This window comes from Toxotes jaculatrix, chromosome 9, assembly GCF_017976425.1.
Source record: "Toxotes jaculatrix isolate fToxJac2 chromosome 9, fToxJac2.pri, whole genome shotgun sequence".
NCBI lineage: Eukaryota > Metazoa > Chordata > Actinopteri > Toxotidae > Toxotes > Toxotes jaculatrix.
Genome location: NC_054402.1, coordinates 7654162 through 7667963, shown reverse-complemented (window position 1 = coordinate 7667963; position 13802 = coordinate 7654162). Strand labels below are relative to the sequence as shown.

The following is a 13802-nucleotide window of genomic DNA, read 5'->3' as shown; positions in this document are numbered from 1 at the left end:
ACATGGCCAGCCTGTCTGCTAATTTCTATCCAAGACAGCGAGCCCAGATACAGGACGCCGCTTTGATAAAAGCTTTTAAAAGAGCTACACTTCATTAATGGTGTTAGTGCACCGGCCTCTTTTGCCTGTATTTACTTTCAGTTTTCCAGTGTTATTATTTTACAAAGTCTAGTGGAGATGATTGATTTCCTGCACAGGTTGATTCAGTAACCCATGGAAGCCTTTGACTCATCTTTTCATTTCAGCTTTAAAGAAACACATTGGACACACCTCCATTAGGTAATCATTTCCTTCTCCTCTACGATAACACGGCAATGTTCCTCCCATATGCCTGCATTAATCACCATGATAATCACCTTCCTCTGCCTCCTCACAGCTGAAATAAACCAGATAGCACATTCTGTACGAGAATGAAATGTGATGAATTCCCACCCCAAAACACACATAAATAAAATCATCATTTGTGTCTCATAATATATCTGCTGCAGTGTTATATGAAATAAAATAAAATATCTGAAATAGAAATATAAAAAGGACTGTTTTTTAAAAACATCATTAAAGGATAATTAAAGTCTGTCAAAGACAAAGTTAAACATTTTACAATGTCTGACTACAATAACATCAGATGGGGCAAAACACAAAAGGAGTTAGAAGATCAGACAGGTTGTAAACAAGCCAACTGTTTAGCCAGATGATCTAAGCCACTGTATTTAGAGGAAAGCTGTAAAGACAAACTATGCATAAGTCATTACTCCAGTAAGTATGGGCAGGTCGCAGTTTACCCAGCAAATTTACATAGAACAGTTTGGCTTTTAGTTTTTCTGTTTGTTGTTTGTTTCTCTTCCAAACAAGTTTGGCTAACCTGGGGGTTTGTTTTGAACCTGTATGATCCGACTGCTCATGTTTCTTGTTCCACCAGAGTTCTTTTTAGTGATGTTACTGTTTTGATCTGAGAAATAAGTTTGATGCTATAATGACTGAAAACTATGAAACTATACAAGTAAAAGCCCAAATTGTAACAATCCACAGTTATCCTTTCAGAGGAAAAACAAGTCAGGCTTTTTATTAGCAACGCCAGTGGCACGGCTCTAGGGATGGTGATGTCATCGCTATCTTTACCTTGTGTTGAGTGCTAATTAGCAAATGTTAGTATACTAACACTCTAAACTAGTAAACATTAGACCTAACATCAGCATTTTGGTATTTTCATTGTGAGCATGCTAGCAAAAAGTCAGTTAAAAGTCAGTAGACTTTAGACTTAGTGTCACAAAAAGAAAAAAAATGTTGAAATTCAAGGAAAAGCAACAAGTAAAAATGAAAAATCAGATTGAATGTTGCCTTGCTGGAGTTAAGTAAAAATTATGGTTAAAACAATCTAAAAATATTTTTCTTTTCAAGGCTGCACAAAGATTTTGCACAAGATTTTACTTTGACAAACTAAACTAAAAGTGTGTTTGATGATGTTGATGTTTAAATTTGTAATGGTTCAATAATGATATGATTAATGAGGGGCAGCCATGTTTACACAGGGTTATGTCAGACAGCTTTTCAGCTGGCACATCCCATTACTCCTCTACACAACCCTGCATCAGATAAGGGCCTGATAGTGACACAGTCCCCTCAGTAATTAGCAGCACAAGAAGAAGCCAAGGATCAATGTGTTTTTCATTGGAGAGGTTCTGGTAAAGGAAGATCAATGAGGGAGTCAGAGGGGATGGGAAGGCGAGAGTCACGGAAGGTTTTAGATGCAGTCCAAAAAAAAAAGAAAAAAAACAAAAACAAAAGAAAAAAGATAAAGATGTAATGCAATGTTTATTTACACTTGCTGGATTGATTTCTTGTTACCTTGTTAATATATGCTCCCAGTTTGCACATTAAATATGCGTTATTGGTCCAGCAGCAGAAGTGGCATTGGCACATGCATCCAAAGCAACATGACTGAAAGCACAGTTTGCTCTCAGTGAGATTATCTATTTGAAATGTATGAGAGAGGAAGCACTGGTTTTCAATTCATTGTCCAGGGCCACAGTATAATGGTTGCCTGTTGCATTGTAGCACCCCATGAATACAGAGTGCTGGGAGAAGTTTTTAGCTCAATAATTTAGACTGTAAATCTGCAAGGTTATCTTAAGTCTCTGTGAGCCCTGAAAGTCAGGAAGTGCGAGCGGTTCTATTCTGTCCCTGCCGATGTAATGATAAAACCACTGAGGCGTTTCATTACTGCCACGCCACTTGGCGCTTTAATGTCATTGACACTCCAACATCCTTTACAGTATCCATCTCTCAGCATCTCAAATACGAACGTTCCCTCTGTCCTCTTGCTGTGTGGTGTTTGCTATTGGTCATGAGTAAATAAATGGGTTTTTCTGGGCTAGGCACTTCAAATTGATTTGCTTGCTCAAACAATTTGCTCTTGCTCAGCACTAGCTAAATGACTCTCTTGTCATTGATCCATTGACACGGCATGTCATCTCGGATTTACTTGATTTTCTTTTTTTCTTTTCTTGAGCATTTCCCTACTGCTTGCCCACCCGATGGCCTGAACTTTGAAAACTTCCCAGGGAGGAACTTCGGTGCAGTGCGTCTTTGTAGATTTTGAAACTTTTTTTTTTCTGTTCCCAGATTTTCTGTTCTTCAGAAAAAAAACTTTTAACTTTCATCCATTATTACTGTTATCAAAAGATGATGGCACCATTCTTTTAGTCAGCCAGACAGCAGTTCTCAAAAGAGAACGTATTCCTTTCCCTGCCTCTGTAACACTGGTCTCCTTTCCATATCTCTACTCTTCAAAACACTGAGGATTACTTGACAGAATGGGGTAAATTAAAGTTTGAATCAAGTTTGCCTTATTTGTCTGAGTAATTCTGCAAACTCTGATTTAAGGAAATGGATCAGAATAAGCGTAATTGTTAGTGAGTAATCATTTTGAAAAGGGTTGATTTTATTTAACTTTACTAGGGGACTCTTCCTGTTCTTTAGAACAACTCTGTTGCTACTACAGAAGAGTTTGCCATTTCTCCAAACCTATGGCACAACACGTACAAAAACTGATAAATTAACTGATACATAAAAGATTTACTCAAAAGTAAAAATGGAAAAGCCACTTCTGTCTTTTTCAATAACGATCACAATTGAAGTGCATAACTATCTCCAATAAAAAGCCTTCCAGATCCTCATAAACCTTGTGAAAAAAGAGAATAACTGAGGGAATGGAGGACAGTCACATATGTGACGTACTATCCATAAGTTCCTGCAGTAAAACTGATAATAACAGGGTGCTGCCTAAATCAGTCATCATCTGCAACATAACACTCGTAGATTGTCCTTTTAATGCCGTATAGGTGCAAAAATTGTATGGGTTGATGCTAATACTGTAAGTGAGCAATCCACCTAAGTCTCTTTTTCTTTTTTAACAAAAGATGATTGACTGACTTCATGAAATCATTGTCAAATTGACTTTTCAAGTATTGTTTTTCACCCACTGCACCAACTCCTGATGATTCTGCTGCTGCACTGATTGGCTGAGAGTAAATGTGGCACAAAAATCCATGGGAGACAAAGCACCAAGAGTACAGCAGAGTGTGCCTTTTAGCTATACTTATACGGAGAATCAGATATAATTATTATCAACTGTCCTTCAACTGCCCACATGGGGTCAATTCTCTGACATCCTGTTCATTATGAGCTGCCCTGTTATGATTGTCTATCGAGAACAGCTGCTTTGATTGTGCTTCTTTTCCCCCACACATCAGCCCACTTAGCAGAAATTCACCGGGTGTTTCATTCTCTTCTTTCTTCAAGTAAGACTGGACATTGCAGTGAATACTGGGTGATAATGAATCCAGCACAGGCACTGAGGAAATATTTTGACTGTTTGGACTCAGAGCTTGACCAGATCGCCTAGTCACCAGGTGGAGCTAAAATGCTGTGGATCACAAGTGTAGGCTGTATTTACATTAAGCCAGAGAGCAGCACATGCAAGGAAACATGTTCCCTTCAACCAAGGTCAACTTCCATCGTCATTAATTATCACTTTATTATCTTGACCAGCAGGCTTCGATGAAGCCATGTCGTAGCTCAGATGATCTGTTGAAAATGAAAAGCATCTCAACAGAGACTGAGAATTGGATCCATTTCCAAAAAAAAAAGAACCTATCTGATCTCAGGCAGCTTTTGTCCTGTTTTTCACCATCAGCTCTGGAAAGTAAGTATTAATGTCAACCCCACTTCAAAAGAATTCTTTGATGCTTATCATCAGCCTTGACTCATTGGTGGTGAGCTACTCCAGAGATATATTCCATGAAAGAAATATAACAAATCTAATAACTAAGCACTTTACCCCAAATGGAAAATAATTAACAAGGGCTATGTCAAGCTATTTTAAGCCTTTATGTTGAATTGGAATATGTTTATTATTGCAAAGGTAAAATCTGTTTTTCAGTCTTATCCTGAAGCGAAAAAACACAAAATGACATAATGATTTGTACAAAAACAAATGACACCACAACACATAAGATAACACCTCTAACAGTAGCGCAAATGAACACAGTAGGGATAGCTTATCAATTAAATATTTATAGTGAAGCCTGTTTCTGCCTGTTGCCTGTGGAGGACTGGGATGGACAGGAGAATAAATGCGTGTTTATATCTGTTCGGTGAACACTTAAGCATTGTTGTGTCTGCCTGAGGGGAGAAGTTCAAATTCAGGAAGAATACAGCACAGGAGAGGGATTGGAAATGATTCCCCTCATCTCTTTTATTAAAATATAAACCAAACAGAAGGACACTGCCTCATAATTATGACCTCTCTCGCCTTGTGATTGTTCAGCATTTCAATGCCACCTTAACCATGCAGGCATGGCAAGATTATATAATAATATGGCCTAATCAAATGATTATGTGACAGCATATGACATGAAATGTAATTGGATTGTTTTATATGTAATATGATACATGAACACATGATGTGAATTTTGAATTGGAATTTGTATAATACACATTTACATGTCTACAGTATATTAAGGATGCAACAAACAGTTATTTTCATTACAGATTAATCTGTCAGTTATTCTTTTCAATTTATCGAGTAGTTGTTTACGCTATGAGATGTGTATCATCACAATTTCTTAAAGCCAAAGACATCAAATTTCATCCTTTAATTTTCAGTGATGCAAACCAGAAAAAATCCTCACACCTGAGAGAAACAAAGAAAGGCCTGACATTCTCCATGCTAGGTGACTGAAATTAGTACTGGCTTATTATAATTGTTTCAACTCTAAAATATACCATAGGATGCCATCAAAAAAACAGGATCTTATTGAATGGCAGATAGCAAGGGTAATACTATCATTTCTAAATGACGGCTTAATGTCATTTATTCTGGTATACAGTGTAATTCAATGTATATGCAACTGTAGTGTTAGATTCTCTGTGTGTTGCCATGATGACTCACCCATGAAGTTGAGGTAACCTTCTCCACCCAGACTATGAGAGAGGAGACGAATCATCTTATGCAGTTGCATGCCGCGGTCAATGATGGGTGTCATGGGAATCAGGGAGCTCATGTTGGTGTACATCTCCTTGTCCATCAACCAGAAGGCCAGAGTCTTATCCCCAACCAGAGCCTGGAAGGGTAGGCTTTATTATTCACACTGAGATAAGGCAGACTCTATTGACACTGTAAAATAGGATCATGTAGAAAATGGCCAACCTGATCATGACTTTCTGCATAGGCTATGCATTTCTCTCCGTAGCGCCTGTTGATCAGTGTGTAGACAATATTGCCTATGCTCCAGTCTTCATCCTTTAACTCCTTCAGGATCTACACAGTGACAGAGAGGGGTTATTGAAAAAGGGAATGATAGATGTGTAGCTGAGAGATCCAGTCGGGCTCTGACTGATGTCTGAAGCTCAGTATTTCAGTTCTGGCAGTCTTTCTACCTTTCTTAAGTTTTCTCTGGGTTACACTTCTTTCTCAGATCAATCTCTGTTTTGACATCTCTATATCCGCACTGTGAGTTATGTCTACCTTTGAATGGCGGTAATGGAGTTTTTAATAACTTCACTACAGCCCATGGGTAGTAAGGCATCAGCTCTCCCCACTTGAGATGGGCAAGGTCAGAGCCTCTCATCCAAACGGAGGGATTCAACAATAAATCCAACCATGGAATCGATGCCTTGTCGCTGGCCTGCCTACATGCACACTTCCTGCCAAAGGAGTCATTTTCAGGGGTCAGAAGGAAACTGAGGGGGGCACCACAACATGCCAACATGAGCTTTTCTGCCCACGCTGTGCTGCTATGCAGTTGCACTAACTGGTCCTAATCACTCAAAGTTGCACAAGCAAATAATGGCACAGGGCAGAGTAAAGATGTACTGCAGTGGGCACAGAGATGACACAGTGAACAAGACAGATGCTAGAAAGCCACAGTATCAGTATCATTCCTAAATGTGAAGACAAAAATCAGCGTTTATGCCCTCCAAGAACCCTTGGTGATAGACATGCGGTCTGTGTGATTGGTGAGGGAGTTGGCAAGTCCAACTCAGTGACAGGCTGAAGTCTGCTCGGTGGAATTGGTCGTGACAGCTGATTGACATGTCAGGAAACCTTTATATTACTCTACAGAGCCATAATCCTCTGAGTAAAGAGAGTAAATTGTGCCGATCAATATGTCTGAGATGAACTGGCTGGTCCACCTAAATAGAGGCTTTCCCAGTCTATATATCACCATCTGTTCACATTCACTCTTCTTCACCTTAGCCTTGTGTGGCCATATTAGTCAGCGCCAATGCCACCGGAAAAACTCTTTGAGGCACCTGAGGCATAATCTACATGTACAACAAATTCTCAGACCTTTTAACTCCCCATGAGCTTGGTGTGCTGCCTCAGATCCTCAAGACAAGCCTTGCTTGCTATTCATCAGTTTAACATCAAAACTGATCAGGCCCTTGATGCTGGGAAGCTTATAAGACCTTTGAGAAAATTTGTACAACCTCTTAAATCACTTTTTAAATCACAAGTCAACCAGCAGGCTTTCACATTGTTTTTACCAACCCAAGATTGTCGCATCCAGCTCCTGAGTCAGGTCCTGTTTGTCTGTGTGTTCCTCGATACCAGTTTAGTTAGTTTCCTGTTTTACTTTGAAATTACTTTGTCTTTTTAGTAGTTTCGCTTCCTGTTCTCCTTTGTTTCCCGCCTCAGTGATTACCTGTCCCGCCCCTAATGTGTTGCACCTGTGTCTTATTGTTTCCCCGCCTCCTAGTGTATTTAAGTCTTGGTCTCCCCTTTGTTCTCTGCCAGATCGTCTTTGTCTGTATAGTCAAGCGTTCTAGCATTATTTCCTTGTCTTACTCCCTGTGTGATTTGACCTGGTTTGTTCTCTTTACAGTTTTTCCCTTTGCCTTACGATTTTGATACCTCTGCCTGATTTTGGACTGCCTTTCTGTGTACCGACCTTGTTTGGATTGAAGACCAGCTCTTAGCCTCTTATTCCTGTGTACTCGAGTCGTGCATTTGCATCCTTTTCTTAGCCCTCACCCCTTGTCAAAGATACCAGGTCAAATCCAGTCCATGTAAAGTAAAAGCTGTTTATGTAGTTTATTTGCTTGCTCTTGACACACTACCTGAGGATGTTTCTTTTTAACTCTGATTGTTTCTTTTTTAAGTCATGAATATTTAATGCTATAGATAAATACCTACGATTTGAAGCCAAGTTTTCAGAGCATGAAAACATTTTGGTAAACAGTATACAATAAATGGATATGTAAGGAATCACTGAATCACTAAAGAAAAGGAAAGTATCTTGATAAGGCAGGCTGGGTCTGTGAGATCCTGACCAATATTCCAATAAAGCAGTTAATATGTGAATAAACTAAACTGTAATATACAGCTTAAAAATGAATTTCATTCTTTCAGCTAAATGTAGAATGCAACACCAGCTGAAAATAAATAAATCCTCTAAATGCTGGTTTCTTTTTTTTCCACTGGCTCCAATATAAAAAATAAACAACTGAATCTACAGCAGAGGTGTCAAACCTGTTCCACAAAGGGCCGGTGTGGCTGCAGGTTTTTGTTCCAACCAAGCAGCAGCACACCAGACTTGACTCATTTAATCAACTGATCTCAGTCTTCAGACAGTTGATTGGTCAAACTGTGTGCTCTTCATTGGTTGGAACAAAAACCTGCAGCCACACCGGCCCTTTGTGGAACAGTTTGACACCCCTGATCTACAGAATATACCCCGGAGATCATTCCCGTCGCCTCCACATCCACGTACAATCAGACACTTTACACTTCCTTATGAATCATTACAATTCAATTCAACCGCAAAAGTGGTCTGGGAGCAATTAATCTGGGAGCAGGACTGTCGGAGCGGAGACAGGAGTGACTGGGTTGACGACTTCCCTACCACCAGCTCACCCACATCAGCCCCGACCAGCCGAGCTTCCTGGCACCGCTGGCACTCCACTTCATCAATGATAATGAGCAGTGCACAAATCTTACTTTACAAGCCTGCTGTCAGGAGCCAACCAGAGTGCCCAGATTAATTAGGCAGAGCCAGAACAAAAATAAAAAAAAAAATCTAGCAGTGCAGGATGAGGTCATCTCGCTGCCACTGACATGCTATGACTGATTCAAGAGCCTCTCGACTACCCTCACACGGTGTTGGGAAGGACTTGGAGGCAGAGATGCGTTTAGTGTAAAGCTCTTGTTTTACATTTGGTGGCTGTCCCTAGCCTCCTGCCTCTCCTGTCCTTGCAAACATGTCTACTGGAACTGTGTTTGAGTTTGTGTTGCTATGGGGACATCCTCTCTTCACACATACAGCGCCGCCCCGAGAGGTGAGCAGAGAATGAAGGTGTACAACTCTCAATCCTGCGGATCAACCTAATGCCTCCCGATCTTTATCTTTTCACAGTTTTAGAAATTAATGAACTTTCTGCCCACGCAAACGTCTCTGCCAGAAGCTTCACTCAGCTGAAAGGCACTCCTTAGCTCATCTCGCAGTTCTCCTGTAAAAAGCCTCACTGAAGAAGCCTGCACTGTCTCAATCCTGCACTGCCAGTTAACACCATACTAGGGAGGCCTCAGAGTGCAATTAGCTAATAAAACAAAGCCGGATGAGCCTGAAATGTTGCCGTTAAATGAAGCAAACTGAGGGTGACGCTGGGCGAGAGGGTCAAAGAGAGTGGGCGCCCTTTAAAGGGTGGCGATGAAGCCATGTTTACATAAACAAGCTGGAGTCCATCATCGCTTGCCGGCAGCTTGAATTTTATTAAGCCATGTTAATTGAAAGTGTTTCCAGTATGATGGACAGAGCAAAGAATGAGCACCAGAAATGGATTTTTCCCCTGAAACTAATAAGGGGAGAGCTGCACAGAATGATATTTTCATTCAATTAAATGGAGGAACAGAAACAAAAATTGGGACAATTGACTCAGAGGTCATTCAAGTTGAAGAGCTGAGAGAAGCTGAGGGATGCTGGAGAATTCGCTGCATCGCCTTCTCTTATCCAAGCTGCGACCAGCGAGCCCTCTACCTCCTCCGCCTCTAATTGTTTCAATTACATCTCAATCTATTGTAGCTGGAGGGAAGGGTGCTTGTTAAATTAGAGGGCTTTTGTAATATTATCCATTAGGAGTGACAGCATTTTATGGTCATAATCAGATCGAATCATCCAAACTTGTGCTGTGCGCCTTATCTGGTCCTCTCATTAGGATATCTTAATTTTTCACAGCCTGTTGGTCCTAACAGCCTTCTGCAGCCAGTAAATGAGTCATATCAATCAGTCATGCTGAGGACGAAACACAGCGTGAGGCCCTGCTCGGGGAACCAAAAGAGATTCATTCGTGCACACATGTGAATCTATAAATAAGCTCACAGCTCTGTTGCTCTTTGTCTCTTTCTTTCTGTTTCTTCCTGCCTGTCTGTCTCTCTGTCTATCTTTCTGAACGCCTGCCCTCCCTGCTCCACATCTCCTGTTCTGCAACACACACCTCACTGGAGGCTGCACTTCAGTCCATTCAAATCCCTCCCTAATTGACACTCTGTGAGAGGAGGCAAGGCGAGCCCTGAGTGCACTTCACTGGCTATACCAAGGCATGTTCATATGAATGCTTCCCTGCACAGAAATACATGAATTTCGCTGCTCACTTGCTCTCCTCCAACTTTACGATTCACATGGCGTCAAGTCTCATCAGGGAAGCAACAAATTTAATTGAAAAAATGCAACCAGAAAAAGTATCTAAACGAATATTGCATTGCAAGCAATATAGTTTGAAAAGGAAAAGCAGCAGGAACCTCTCCAGAGGCGTCCCGAGGATAATCCTGTGAAACCTCTGGCTACCGTGGAGGAGGCTGCGTCTCAGCGGTACAGCACTGCCTGCCGCACAGCTAGTGCAAGCATCACTGAGGAAGGTCAAGTCCGGGACTACCCCCCTTCTCCCCTCCCCCCCGCCCTCTGTTCTCCTCCCTCCATCCAAGCTACTGAGTAAAACCCACCGCTGTGAGAGACAGACTTGATTAACGATGCATAGACTTCCCCCATCGAGAAACACAAGAAACTGTAGCGCAAAAGGATGCATGGAGTGCCGAGGTCACACACTTTGCTTTGCTTTTTCACCAAAATATGAGTAAATATAACTTTGAGTGTGGGATAGTCGATAAAAAGACAGAGCTTTACATGAATCTTACAACAGATAACCTCTTTAGGCATTCTGCACACAGCGCTTTTTGTCAAATATCAAACAAGAAAGGGCCTCTGCTTACTCTAAACACACACACACACACACACACACACGTATGCACAGTAAAACAGGACACAAAACAATCCACATTCACCAGCCAATCCAAACAGACAGACACATCCCCAGGGATAACCTGCTGCCTGTCTGCTTTCCTACAAATGTATTTTCGAAAGTAATATTTGCTGATTTCATAAAAACACTGTGGCATACTGACGACGAATGGGTGGCATTTTTATTAATACCAACTTTGAAGAAAACACCAAAGGGGCCGAGAAAATAAATTATGAGTTATGTACCGATCCAGAGAACTGTAAATTTATCCATGTTTTTCAGAAGAGGTAAACATTCTTCCAAAAGAAAGCTGAAAAATGAGCCTTCTGAGAACAAGTCTGAACTTGTACAGCTGGATGCTGGTGCCATCAGAACAGGGAGCAAGAAAGAAACATTTTCAGATCAAGAAATATATATAATAGCCTTTATTTATCTCTGGATGGATGGATGGATGGGTATGCATCCATTTTCTCTGTGCTACTTGGCTTCAACATAATGCAGTTATGGACTTCCATACCTGATGGCTGCACAGTTATAAACAATGTTTTCCCATTGTGCGCCATTAAGTACTTTCACAGTGGCAGTTTGGGCTGAAGTGCCGAGCTAAAGGGTGCTTCAACAGTTGTTGTAGAAGGACGGAGAATATTTGGTGCCCAGAATTTCCCATCCGGCCTGAAGAAGTGCTGGGTGGTAGCACAGCACTCAACAGTATTATCATGTTTGCCAGTAATGATTAGTGATAGCAAGTACTCTTTCTATTTTAGTAGCGATACTAAATATTTCAGTTGTTTTTGTTGTTGTTTCTGTTTTCATCCTACCTAAATATTGCATCAGACTGAGGTTGAATTATCTAAAAATTATGTCCCATCACTGCCATCATGTTCATTTTCTCAAAATTGTTGGCCCCCACTGATAATCTAGTGTTAAAACTCTCATTCATAGTTACATAGACTTTTATGTAAAAGCTAACCATCAGTGTAAATCATAATGTGAGGTTTATAGGGAAAATTACATTTTTTATTGTAAATTACATCCTCCATAATTTAGACCTTTCAAGTCCACAGTGTTTGTCCACGTAAAATGTTGGTGTCGATGATGTCTGAGATGTAAGAATTAAATACAAAGAGCAGTGAGAAGGTCTTCCATTTTATGTTGTATCTTCCATTACCTAAAGCCACCTTAAAATTATTATCCAAATATTTATGTTCAAATCATTGGGTCTCCTCTCACTGCCATTTTCAGCTATCAGTCTGCAATGCAAAGAGTACCACTGTTATTTGAGATATATAATAATAATAATAATAATAATAATAATAATAATAATAATAATAATCATAGCAGTTATAGGTAAAAAGGCAGAGCAATAGTTATAATAATTCTCTCATTCACCTGGGTCACACATAGAATATATGCAAATATCTAAGTAGGATATATGTAAAGTAACATTTTGATGTAATTCAGCATTATCATTATGTACAACATGTAACATCCATGGATGCGAAACAACTCCTTTTGTGAATTCACTTATCACTGTGGAGGCTGCTCTTTGTCTTTCTTTCAGTAGGTATTTCTCTGTTTTTGTGTTTGAGTGTGTACACATTAGTGACATTTTGTCTGGAAGGTAGCAGAACAAAGAGCTACACTTTGCTGTACGGCATGACTGATGCTAACCTTCACCAAACATGGAAAAACTCAAAAACTCTGAAACAGGCAAGACAAGTGGTCTGCCCAGCAAAGCACTTACTCACAAGGCTGCACTCTTCCAAACAAGCCTTTCCACAGAACAGTATAACCACAACAAAAATGAAACAACAATTTGGTTAATGTGTTAAATAATGTTCACTCTACTGCGACTACAGTAGGAATAATGAGACTTAAATTTAATGTAAAAAAAAAACGAAAGTTGAAGGAAAATGGAAATGTTTGGATTCATAACATGCAGTCGGCACACAATTTAACAATAACACAGTCAAGTTTTAAAGTTCATTGCACTATTCATGCAATGAAATATTTTCATGGAAAGATTACATTTTTTAAATATTTCTGCATTGTATAGAGCAAAAAAAAAAAAAACTGTCCATCTTCTTCTTTAATCTATTATGGGTAAAGTTATTCGCTATATTTCACCTTAAAATGAGTGGGGGATGACATGAGGATGAGTATTTGTTGGTGGTAAAATAGCGTTTCTGGTCCGTTTCATATTAACTATTCAGATTGACAGATTATTCGGATTGTCTGACTGGTTGGGAACAAAAGAATCAACAGAGCATTGAATTTAAACAGAGAAATAACCTTTGCTTTGGCATCAAATAAAGCTACCCCAAGGACAGACATTTCAGACTGAATAATGAATCAAAGTAGAATGTAAAGGTGACTGTCAGCCTATTCAAATGTTCCACTTAAGAAAAAAAAAAAACATCACAAAAGAAATTTCAGCCTGGATCAGTGACTAGATGACCTTCATGTTATCATTATTAAGGCTTGTCTCCCTTCCTGCTCACATCAAATGAAAACATACATCCATATAAAGGTATATTTACAGATCTAAGAAAAGGGTCATAATGAATAGTCATTATGAATGAATAAGTCAAATGTTTTTATTTTCAATAACAATTGTGTCTCTTCCATCATTTATTCAAAACTGTGTTCTGAGGTTCGAACTTTGCGTGCCCATTCACACAGTAGGTAGGATTAAGAGGAAGAAAAAGGAAAAATAAATTAGCACTCCTTTAGAAAAAGCACAAAGACTCTCTTCAGTTTAATTAAAAAAAAATACAACAACCTTGCAGCTCCGGGTGAAAACAAACAACTGAAGTGCAGAGTCTCTTCACACATGGAGAGACTTTACGATCCCAGAAACAGAAATCCCAAAAACTTCCCAAAACTTCCTGTGACCTTCCTGTGACCTGTTTACAGTTTTGAATGTGAATTTCTGTCATGGTGACATTATGATTGTAGAAATGCATTCATTGTTATCCATTTTGTGGAAAGAGGATACTGGAAAA

General features: G+C 39.8%; 1 protein-coding gene across 1 annotated transcript in view; it reads right to left on the bottom strand.

Moving 5' to 3' along the window:
• gbe1b (glucan (1,4-alpha-), branching enzyme 1b) overlaps positions 1–13802 on the bottom strand; it is a 79402-nt gene that overhangs the window by 30989 nt on the left and 34611 nt on the right. The window contains exons 11-12 of the mRNA XM_041045809.1: positions 5711–5821; positions 5453–5624 (exon numbers count right to left, since the gene is read on the bottom strand). Coding sequence (XP_040901743.1) covers positions 5453–5624; positions 5711–5821 — 283 coding nt within the window. The remainder of the gene's footprint in view (positions 1–5452; positions 5625–5710; positions 5822–13802) is intronic.